This window comes from Silene latifolia, chromosome 7 (assembly GCF_048544455.1).
Source record: "Silene latifolia isolate original U9 population chromosome 7, ASM4854445v1, whole genome shotgun sequence".
Taxonomy (NCBI): domain Eukaryota; kingdom Viridiplantae; phylum Streptophyta; class Magnoliopsida; order Caryophyllales; family Caryophyllaceae; genus Silene; species Silene latifolia.
This window is the reverse complement of record NC_133532.1, coordinates 126,285,707-126,296,796: the sequence shown is the minus strand read 5'-3', so window position 1 is coordinate 126,296,796 and position 11,090 is coordinate 126,285,707. Positions and strand designations below refer to the sequence as shown.

General features: G+C 37.2%; 2 protein-coding genes across 4 annotated transcripts; one reads left to right on the top strand and one right to left on the bottom strand.

Moving 5' to 3' along the window:
- Positions 1–570: 570 nt before the first annotated feature.
- Positions 571–6,707, top strand: LOC141593032 (cysteine-rich receptor-like protein kinase 7). Of its 3 annotated transcripts, none has more exons than XM_074413966.1 (7): positions 571–1,722; positions 2,382–2,492; positions 4,697–4,824; positions 5,045–5,255; positions 5,332–5,426; positions 5,507–5,566; positions 5,795–5,909. In XM_074413966.1, exons 1-6 carry the CDS (start codon positions 903–905, stop codon positions 5,537–5,539), a joined length of 1,398 nt encoding a protein of 465 aa, XP_074270067.1. In that variant the 5' UTR covers positions 571–902; the 3' UTR covers positions 5,540–5,566; positions 5,795–5,909. The 3 variants fall into 3 exon arrangements, with proteins under 3 accessions (XP_074270067.1, XP_074270066.1, XP_074270065.1); XM_074413964.1 differs by adding an exon at positions 6,293–6,707 and having other exon boundaries at positions 585–1,722; positions 5,332–5,566; positions 5,795–5,945; XM_074413965.1 differs by lacking the exon at positions 2,382–2,492 and adding an exon at positions 6,293–6,707 and having other exon boundaries at positions 584–1,722; positions 5,332–5,566; positions 5,795–5,945.
- Positions 6,708–6,769: 62 nt separating this feature from the next.
- LOC141593033 (putative cysteine-rich receptor-like protein kinase 20) lies at positions 6,770–10,553 on the bottom strand. The gene is made up of 8 exons (XM_074413968.1): positions 10,177–10,553; positions 8,741–9,191; positions 8,265–8,384; positions 8,025–8,146; positions 7,728–7,938; positions 7,383–7,620; positions 7,165–7,315; positions 6,770–7,092 (listed from the first exon to the last, which is right to left on the bottom strand). Exons 1-8 carry the CDS (start codon positions 10,453–10,455, stop codon positions 6,793–6,795), a joined length of 1,872 nt encoding a protein of 623 aa, XP_074270069.1. The 5' UTR covers positions 10,456–10,553; the 3' UTR covers positions 6,770–6,792.
- Positions 10,554–11,090: the final 537 nt, after the last annotated feature.

Sequence of the window (11,090 nt, the reverse complement as noted above, 5' to 3'; positions counted from 1 at the left end):
AATAGAAGATAATGTGTGAATGGAATATGCATAACAAATACAAGAGATATGTTCCACAATAGAAGGAGAGTGGACTTTGACAATTAGCTTGGTTGACTTTGTTCTTTAACATTGTGGCGGATATTTTGTGAGTTAAAATGGTAACATAATGGGTTAGTGGAGAAAGGGGACCACATAAATAGTGTTGCAGAGAGAGAAAAAGTTGGTACTTTGTGAGGTAAAATGGTATCCGTCACTTCAGAGTGACGGATATGTCATGTCTTCAATGAGAATTTGTGTAGACCTTTAAGCATTTGGGTCACCTCAAGAATCAAGTGGCTCATGACCAAGTCTACTTACTACACTATGATAGTAACCTCATCCATCCAAATACGTCGACCGAATAAGTCTCGTTTTATTCGGTACAATTAGGGATGTTGTTTAGCGGGGAGTGGCCTGGTGGATATATCGATTCCTTTATACCTTGTATCGTTGTACTTGTACCCATCAAGCAATTCTCATATTTATATGGCCCCTATTACCCGTAGCGGGTATAAATTTTCATATCCTTACTTACCCCATTCGTTGAAAATTAGACCTGTATTCGTCCCATTTACCCACCAACCATTTTATGATAATTTGGTGTAGATATTTTTTTTTTGAATAAAACATACCCACGTCGGAAAATAGAGAAGAGTGATTTAACTTATAACCCTACTCCGCCCATTGCCAATTGATTTTGGAATGCAACTTCCTTTGACTTGTAAAATGGACACAACAACCCAAATTTTCAAGACTTTATTTAATAAGTCCAAAATAAAAAAACAGCGGAAAATAATTAAATATCCAGAGTTATTACTATTTTCAACAAACTCCACACACAACACAAATCTTCAGCATTATCTTTACACCACAAACCAAAGATGAGAGTTTCAACTTTGTGTTACCTTGTTATTTTGCTAGTTTGTATGTCACAAGCTGGTTTTACTGCTCCTCAACCTGGTCTTACCTATGCTAACTGCAACGACACTAATGGAAACTATACCACCAATAGTACTTACAACAGAAATCTGAAGACTCTTTTTAGTAAAATATCAAACAGTCAAATCACAAACGGATTCTACAAATTGTCAGTCGGGCAGGACCCGGATAGAGTGTATGGAGTCGCGATATGCAGAGCTGATTACTCTCCTTTTACTTGCAGGAGTTATCTGCTTGACGCAACATTGACCCTCCCTGCGTCTTGTCCTGAACAAAAGGAGGCCATTGGGTTTTACTATGGAGCATTTATTCTTCGTTATTCGAGTCAGGACATTTTCAGATTCGGTGAGAACAGTCCTTACTGTATAGTAATAGGTCCATTGAATATTCAGGGGACTGATCTCAGGAAAGCCAAACAATCACTGGGTAATTTACTCGAACGACTACAACGTAGCACATCAGCTGGGAATTCAAGTTATAAATTTTCGAGTGGGGTCGAACAGGTCACTGATGACCTTAAATATTATGGTGTGGCTCAATGCAACCCGGATTTATCGACAGTAGAATGCTCGAATTGTCTGCAACAGGTTAGTAGCAGTTTACAGCAATGCTGTAGTAATCGGACTGGAGCAGGACTTGATGGACCCTATTGCCTCTTGCACTTTGGGAACTATCCACAACTCAATGCGGTTAGTAACGGTTCATTGCAACCATCTCTACCAGCAGCTGCCAATCATACTGGCGATAGCAGGGTAAAATCAGGTAATACTATCACCCATTCAATTAATTGTTTACATTTTTATTCTCTTGATTTAAGCCTAAAACATGAGGGAAATAATGCACTTATCTTGCGAGAGATTTCTTGTAACCCAAAAGTTTCACATGTGAGGGTTGTCCCACATTGATAAAAGAGGAGAAAAATTACCACTTTATAAGGTAAGGGGCTACTCACTCTATTGCCAATTGGTTTTAGAGTGGAATCCTTGGGCCTACGTTGTGAACTCTTTCAATAGGAGTAAAAGAGTTGTGTGGGTTTGGTGATAGGAGAGAGGAATGAATATCTTAAGATAAGAGTAAAAGTTTCTAAATATAGAAAGGGGAACATTAGGTGAATAATCCGTTTCGAGAAAGAGGGAACATCATATTGACTAAGAGGGAGTATGATATAAGGTCACATGGGTTAAATAGGTTAGCTGGTCAATCCAACTTGATTTCAACCCATTAAGATTAAATGGGGGTATTCGTGTCTGCTTTGTGTTGTGAGATTCAACCCTAACCCGACCTATTTAAATTAACTCTCATGTCGGGATCGTGCCATGTTAATGTGTTATCAAGTCGGGTCACTATTCGCCAACACTAGTCGAGAGTGTATAATTGAGTCACAACAGTCTCACAAGTCACAAATATGCTGCTAATTTCAGGAAAAAGGAATGGTGCATACAAAATAAAGATTATAGTTGTGGTTACAGTGGCGTTTATGCTGATTGCTGCTGCTATGTTTGGCCTATCAAGGAGAAAAATGAGGAAAGAGGGTAGGTGATTTTAAGTTTGTAATTTCTCCATTTAAAATACGAGTCAATATGAAAAAAAAAAAAAAAGGATAAATACAGCCGTAACCGTATTTAAGAAGCTAAAAGCGGAAACAAATACTTAATATATGCATTAATTGCATTGGTGAATGTGTAATTTGGTTAGTAATTCGAAAATTAATATTAAATTTGAAAGTTATTTAATGTTTAAATACAACCCTAATAAGAACTGTATTTATCTTTACCAAAAAAAAAAGCATACTGTAGTAATTAAAGAATTAATCTGTGTTAACTAGGTAATTTGACTACGTAACTAATGTCTATAAATTAGGGGTGGTGAAACGTGCGGGCCAGTCCGGCCCACCTACCACGGGTCAGTTTTTACTGGTTTGCCCTCACCCGGCCCCGTCCTAGGCGCATCTCTTGACCCTCCCTGGGCCGATTCCGGTTTACCCATTACCTAATCTTACCTGGCCCGACCTGTCCCTATCTGGGCTAGTTTTGGGTCCGCCTAGCCAAACATGGCCCATCCACAGGTCAGCCCACCCCGCCCCAAATGGATGACCAGTCCTTGTGTAGTTGTGTGAATGCATTTGTGGTCCATTTGGTATATTTGTCATTGGAAATTTGGAATTACAAACTTTTCAGGGTAGCGTTTTGGAAACCATAATTTTTTTTTTTTAAAAAAGAAAAAGAATATAGAGAATTGCTTTTTTTTTTTTTTTTTTTTTTTTTTTTTTGAAGTTTTATCTTTTTTTTTCTCTAAATAAAATTGTATTTCAAAATGGAGTTAAGCTATGTTATTATTGGCTTAATTTATCCCATACCTAGTCAAGTTCAGCTTCACTTAATTCAGTTCACTTCAGTCTATTCAACTGGAAAAAAAAAGTAACCTTGGCACTTTTTAATTGCTCAAGTGAAAAAATGAGTATTATTGTTATTATTATTATTATTATTATTATTATTATTATTATTATTATTATTTTATAAAAGGATGCGCGCAGCTTTCATTAAAAGGAAAATAAAAGTTTACATGAAATTGGTGGGGAGCCGAGAGACAATCTGGGCTCCCATTATTATTATTATTATTATTATTATTATTATTATTATTATTATTATTATTATTATTATTATTATTATTATTATTATTACTACATAAATTTGTAATTTTCTTATCTTAGTAGATACGAGAACCTCATGCTACTTTTCTTTTTTTGGGCTGTTAATAATTAACAATAGGTCTATTGAGAGACCGTTTTTCCGGAGTTTTTGTGATTAATCTGATGCGGCTCGTAGAGTTTTCAGAATCAGTTCGGTTAAAGCTCAGTTAGAAATCAGTTATAACTGATTCCGAGTTACTGTATACTCCCTACCATCCAAATCAAAGGTTACATTTGACTTTTTGGCACTATTCAAAATTGTAGATAATCTTTGGTATTATTAGTAATGTATTAGTAGAGATGTCAATGGATCGGGTTCGGGTCGGGTGAAGCTTTACCCGCATCCATCCATCACATTAAAAACATCATCCAATCCATCCATCATCCGCGAAACTTGTCATCCATCACCCGTCCATCCATCATCTGTGGATGAAACGGGTGGATCGGGTGATAAATGGGTGATGATTTAGTTATATTTATAAGCCTAAAAAAGTATTGAATTTTAGTTCACCCAAAAATATGTAAGGTAAATTAGTATTAGACTAAGTGCTTTAAAAATCTTGTAACTTAATATTTGCTTGAACATATAAAAAGTAAGTAGATTAGTATTGGCTAGCTTAAGTTTTATACAAATATGTATTCTTTTTTCAAAAAAGGAAGAATATCGGGTGGCGGATGAATGACGGGTTGGATTTAGCTTCATCCATCCGTCATCCATTTATTTCATCCATCATCCATTTATTTTGGGTTTTCGTCTGTCTATTTAAATCGGGTGGATGGATATTTAGCGGGTGCGGGTGAGATTGACATCCCTATGTATAAGAGAAAACATAATCATGCGATATCTTATTTGATTCATCGTCATGAATGCTATAAGAATATCAAGTTTTTATAAATTTTAATAATGTGTAACTAATGATATTCACGTTGTAAAATGAGCCTCGACAAACGTAATAAAGTCAAATGTAACCTTTGATTTAGATGAGAGGGAGTATATGCAATTCTTCTTGGGTGTGACACTTAATTGGGTGCCTTTGTTTTTGAAAGGTAAGGGTGATTTTAAGCTTGTAGACTCTTTGGAACTTGATTTCAGCTCCATACAAATTGCAACTCGAAACTTCTCCGATGATAACCGGCTTAGTAGTAATAGTAATACTGCTACCCCCATGTATAAGGTATATTACTCCGTCCATTTCATTTATATTATCGTTATTTATTTTCCGTAACATCTCAAAATAATCGTCTCTTTCTATATCTTACTCCCCTTTTCGTAGTGATGTTGCTCCTTGACTTTTACGATCTCCAAGACAACACTTTAACCATATTTTTTTAGCATTTATATATGGAGTACTCCGTATTATTTTCTTTTTTGAAGTTGGTGTGATTCTTACACAGGGCGTGCTCGCCGATGGTCAAGAAATCGCGGTTAAGAAACTCAACAAAGGGGGTAGAGAAGGCAGAAAAGAGGTCGAAAATGAAGTTCTATTATCAGCCACTTTCCAACACAAGAACCTTGTGAAATTCTTAGGCTCTTGTGTCGAAAAGGACATATGGATTCTAGTTTACGAGTTCCTTCCAAATGGAAGTCTCCATGACTTTTTATGTGGTAATTGAGCTTACTTATCTTACCTTCCGATAACTTGAACCTCTGTTTTTATCTATAACTCTGTATACATTTGTAGATCCGGTCAAGCGAGCGAGTCTAGATTGGCCAACAAGGTATCATATTATAAGCGGATTTGCTCGGGGTCTCCTCTATTTACATGAAGATTCTCAAGTAAGAGTTATTCATCGCGACCTTAAACCCAGCAACATACTCTTAGATGTACAAATGGATCCAAAGATTTCAAATTTTAGGACGGCAAGTTTGGTTCGCGCAGATCAAACTAAGGCTGATTCTAGAGTTGCCGGAACCTAGTAAGAATTCAAATCAACTCGAAATATTACTTACATATACTCTGTATATATTTTCTTATTCAATTCATTGTAGATTGCATACGATAAATCAAATACTCCGTCCTATTCAGTCTGATGTTCCCCTTTCATTATAATACTCCTCACATATATTAGAGAAAGGGGGACATTAGGCTGAATAGGAGGGAGTACTAAACATTAATTATACTCCGTGTATATGTTCAAATGCAGTGGGTACATGCCGGTAGAATATGTGCAACACGGGCATTCCTCTACGAAGTCGGACATCTTCAGCTTCGGTGTTATACTTTTGGAAATTATTTCGGGCTACATTATCAGTCGATTTTCAGACGGAGAGAATGAAGAAAATCTTCTTACATACGTAAGTTCTTAACAGATTGCCTCCATTCTTTAAATACGTTGAATTTGCTACTTCTACAGGGACATATCGCGTACATTGGTGGAGCTGGGGGGCTAGCGGGGCCCTCACCCCCCGACAATTGAGATTTTCGAATTTTTTTGTTAAATTTTTCGATTTTTTTTAGTGTACCTTGTATTATTAGTCATCAGTCCCCCCCCTAAAATTTTTCGCCCACCCTAAGCTCAAATCCTGGCTCCGCCACTGATCGCGTAACCTGGTTGATCATACTAATTATGTACGATAGTTCAACATTAGCTAGGAGTATACTTCACGCAGGCTAAAGAAAGGATATCTCTTGTTTTTTTCAGGCATGGAGGAACTGGAACGATGGTAGCGTCTTGGACGTGGTAGATCAAACACTCTCCGACATAGAAAGACACGTAAATCAAATACAAAGATGCATCAAAATTGCCTTGTTATGTGTTGAAGAAGATCCAAGACATAGACCAAGTATGTCTACCGTTGTGTTCATGTTAAATAGCGATACAGTCGATATAACAGAGCCGATAAGACCAGCTCCCCTTATCCTCAACGACACGGGTCTTCAATCGGATTCTCATACGACGCAAAGCTATTCGTCCCATGAAACTTCCTTAAACGAGGCTTCTATTACCACCCTTGATCCTCGTTGAGTACAATTAATATATGGTGGACCGATTTTGTTATAAATAGCTAATTAAATTGAATTATGAGATTCAATGAAATTTGATTTGTATTCCTTTATTTTTTACAAAAAATTCACAGTTACAAAAATTGCCTGACTATAAAACTTCAGTACTCAATTATTTGCTCCACATTGCGTCACAAATTACCTAACATTTACATCAGTGAAGACCGCTTCTGTAAAAATTGCATTACTATAGGTTGAACCTTTGGACAACTCTCGCCTATACGGAAAAGCAGGAGCAGCAGTTAGAGGAGCAAGAGCAACTGATTCATTGCTCAACATAGACAAGATCATTGTAATTGTCGGTCTTCTAGCAGCGTCTTCTTGGATGCACAACAATGCAATGTGGACGCATCTGGTCACGTCAGTGACCGGACAATCTTCTTTGATATTCGGATCCACCAGGTCTGAGACGGCTCCTTCACTCCATAGCCTCCATGCCTGTTTTACAATCCAATTTACTGTTTAGATTTAACACAAATTCCAAATGAACCGGGTTCACACAATACTTACGTAATTAAGTAGGTTTTCATCGTCTTCTTGAACAATGGCGACATTGTTCCTGCGTCCACTGACTACTTCCAGAAGTATGACACCAAAACTAAAGACATCGGATTTGACAGAGAAGTGTCCTGTTGTAGCATACTCCGGTGCCATGTATCCGCTGCATCATGTCGTCTATAAGTCCCCTTCCAACGAGTTAAATTAAGCATATAGGATGCTAAACTTACAATGTTCCAGCTACTCTACTTGTATTTCCTTGCGTTTGATCGTTTCCAAAAAGTTTTGCCATTCCAAAATCTGCAATTTTAGGATTCATCTCTTCGTCTAATAAAATGTTACTCGGTTTGAGATCTCTATGAATTATTCTTATTCGAGAATCTTCATGTAGATACACCAGTCCGCGTCCAATTCCTAACAAGATCTTCTTCCGTGTTTGCCATTTCAAGTACGCTCCTCTGTTTGTATCTGCAGGTTCAAACAATAAACCAGAGAACGTAAGTCACTAAACAACAGCACACACTATCGTTCTCAACACTATCATACAGAAGTTCATAATGTGATCAGTTAAGTACCGAATAAATAACGATCAAGGCTCTTATTAGGCACAAACTCATAGACGAGTAAATTTTCCTCCCCTTCCAAGCAAAATCCGTAAAGTTTGACAAGATTTTTGTGCTGAAGCTTCGCTACTAAGCATGCTTCGCTTTTGAACTCTTTGATCCCTTGTCCTGATTGACTATCAAGTCTCTTCACAGCTATTGCCTGCCCGTCTGGAAGTGTTCCCTGAAAATTAGTACTACGTTACTTAGTACGTCACAATCCTTAGCAAGATTTGAAATGTGACTTGAATCACACACACATTCACGTACCATGTATACGACTCCAAATCCACCTCGACCAATTTTGTTAGCTGGCGCAAAATTGTCAGTAGCGGCTTTGATTGTTTTAAACTGTAAGTGCAGGTTCTCAATGCTCTCCATTTCATCTAACCCTGGAGAAACATACAAGAATAGTTACAATACGAAATCCAAGGCCAATTGTCGACAAGCTAGTACTCCGTAGTATTTTAGTTGGGAGATTAGGTAGATACAAGTACTAAGGTGGTTTACCAGTTGGCTTTCCTCTTGCCTTTGCTTTCCTGAACCATGTAAACAGATTTGCTATTAGAGATGTTCCCGCTATTGCTGCAACTGCAATGAGCGCGATGGAAGATGAGCTGAATCCTTTTCCTGCATCCCGAAAACAAATTTATGTCAGTAATTTGAACGCGGTTTGATTTTACAACATTATTACTCTAGTACGTTTACCTATAAGTTTACCTGGCTTTTCTATCATGTTTCACTCCCCTTTTATTTTTTACTTTTTTTTTTCGCATTTTTGAGGTGTGCGTTTAACCATGGACGGTTCTAAAGGATGATTCATGTCAGCCGACCCCAAATTATTTTGGGATTAAGGCTCTGATGTTGTTGTTGTATTACTTTAGTACGTCAAAAAATTTCGTCAGAAGGCAGGGTAAGAGCTGAGAATTGTCAAAGAAACTGAACAATATTTCGAAATGTAGGAAAATTTAGGAGATAAGTACAACCTGAACTGAAATCGAGATAGAAGTATGATAACCGACAACTTGGTTGCACAATTGTTCTTAGTTGAATTCCATCCATCTCAAGCCGGTTCAGACCAGTCTGCAGGCATTTCTTACAGTCTGCCCGCGTTAAATCAGGAGTACATTCGACATATGTTGTAAGCCAAATCAATTCTTGTGCATAAACAACTCCGTTAGCAAAAGCCAGTGGTGAATTATCCACAGTGACGGTATTAGAGAGGTCGATCAAGGAGCTTGATAATTGCGGATTGTACTTTTTATAATTTAATGGTCCATAATCAAAGGTGAAATACACTGAATCATCCTCAACGGAGAGTATAGACCGATTTGCATAACGCAACATGCATTGGCCATACCAAACTATTGCTTCCAAATTATTTGGGCATTTTTGCTGAATTTGTCCCGCTGCAACTGTGATGCAGTTACTGCAAACCTGTAAACGAAAAATATTTCCCTCTTTTTTTTTTACAAAACTGATGGGGATATTCTCTCGTGTACTCCTGAACTTTTTCGTTTTCTAAGATGTACCCTCGTTTTTCACAAAAAAAGTTTGACCAATAATAATTCTCTCTTACGAGTTCAGAAAACGGTAATTTTTTTTTTCAAACCAATTATCTCGTCGAAGCCTTGAATTTGAAAAAAAAATTCACCGCTTTTTGAACTTGTAGTCGGTAGTTATATATGGTTGGTCAAACCTTTTTTAACGAATAAATTTTGACCGACCATAATTCCCGACTACGAGTTGAGACGTCGGTGAATTCTTTTTAAACTGAAGACCTCTTAAAGATGGTCAATTTGAAAAAAAAGATTTATCGTATTCTGAACTTGTAGCCAAGAGTTATTGACGTTCAAAGTGTTTTTGCAAGAAAAGAGGAGTACATCTCAGAAAATGAAAAAGTTGAGGGGTATACGAGAGAATATCTAAACTGATACTCCCTCCGTCCCGATCATTTGTTGTCCTTTGGTTTTGGCACAAAGACCAAGGAAAGGGGAGGGGGCCAATTACTAAATGACAAGTGGAATAAATTAAGTATGAATGATAAAATTACTCATCAAATTAATTCTTAAAATAGAAAGGACAACAAATGACTGAGACACCCAAAAATGAAAAAAGACAACAAATGACCGGGACAGAGGGAGTATATTGTATATAATCAATCATAATTTAATATTCCAGAGACTTGTAAGGGCAAGTTTAGCTAGCAAAGTCATTGAGTACTAGTACTCATGAGTACTAGACCTGGCAAACCGGTCAATCAGGTCGGATTTGGATCAGGTCAATTTTGCAAGAATTCGGGTTTGGGTCGAGTTAATTTTGCCGTATACTCATGACTTGGGTTCGAGTGGCTCCTAAACACCCGGATACAAGTCTTAACAAATATCACGTCGTTGAATGGTAACCGGAACAGTTTTCATACCTGTGACGTGTAAGCACCATTGCAGAGGAAAATACCCTCAATCCTGCTAAGTCCCTCACCAATAGAAAAGTTGTAGAATTTCTTTGAAGCTGCTTCGACGGTGAAATTAGTCAGTAGAAGATTGAGGTTGCTTTGATATGTATTCCCCTGATTATAGTGTACACCATCCGAACAGTATTCGCGCAGGAACGTAACCTGATCTTCTGAAATTACCTGTTTACAGAAGAAAAGGACTGAGAGGCAGAGCAGAAGTTGAATTTCTGTCTTTTTTATCAACATACCGACATTTGCTAAAAAACCGACAACTAATTTGTTAAGTTTTTGCTTAATTTTCTGTAGTTCTGTTAACTTGATTTGTTTTAGAACTGAAGAATGAGTTGAAATTGTCTTCCTTATGCATTTATTACAAGATAAGAGATGACCTGCTAAGGTGTTGACAGAAAATGTTGCAAATAAATTGATGAATTAGACAGCAGTATTTGACTAAGTCGTTCGAAGAAAGACTTACCTAATTCAGTCGGTTCTCGTCGCCTTCTTGTACATCAATGACGGTAATCCTGCGTGCGCTAACCCTGAACTTTTTTGTTTTCTGAGGTGTATCCCTTGTTTTTCAAAAAAAAACTTTGATCGACAATAATTTTTTGTTACGAGTTCAGAAAACGGTTATTTTTTTTCAGAACCTATTATCTCGTCAAGGCCTTTAATTTGAAAAAAAAATTCACCGCTTTTTGAGATCGTAGCCTACAGTTATGGTCGGTCAAAGCTTTTTTAACGAATAAACTTTGACCGACCATAGTTCCCGACTACGAGTTGAGACGTCGGTGAATTCTTTTTCAAACTGAAGAACTCTTAAAGACGGTCAATTCGAAAAAAAAGTTTAGCGTATTCTGAACTTGTAGTCACGGTGAGAAATA

What these genes read in the sequence shown, in the direction of transcription:
- LOC141593033 (XM_074413968.1), bottom strand. Translation starts at nt 10,455, where the DNA reads ATGTTGATAAAAAAGACAGAAATTCAACTTCTGCTCTGCCTCTCAGTC. An exon ending in CCTTGATCGTTATTTATTCG is followed by an intron (nt 7,621 to 7,727) that starts GTACTTAACTGA and finishes TTGAACCTGCAG; the next exon opens with ATACAAACAGAGGAGCGTAC. An exon ending in ATGAAAACCTACTTAATTAC is followed by an intron (nt 7,093 to 7,164) that starts GTAAGTATTGTG and finishes ATTGTAAAACAG; the next exon opens with GCATGGAGGCTATGGAGTGA.
- LOC141593032 (XM_074413964.1), top strand. Translation starts at nt 903, where the DNA reads ATGAGAGTTTCAACTTTGTGTTACCTTGTTATTTTGCTAGTTTGTATG. An exon ending in CGATAGCAGGGTAAAATCAG is followed by an intron (nt 1,723 to 2,381) that starts GTAATACTATCA and finishes TGCTAATTTCAG; the next exon opens with GAAAAAGGAATGGTGCATAC. An exon ending in TCTAGAGTTGCCGGAACCTA is followed by an intron (nt 5,567 to 5,794) that starts GTAAGAATTCAA and finishes GTTCAAATGCAG; the next exon opens with TGGGTACATGCCGGTAGAAT.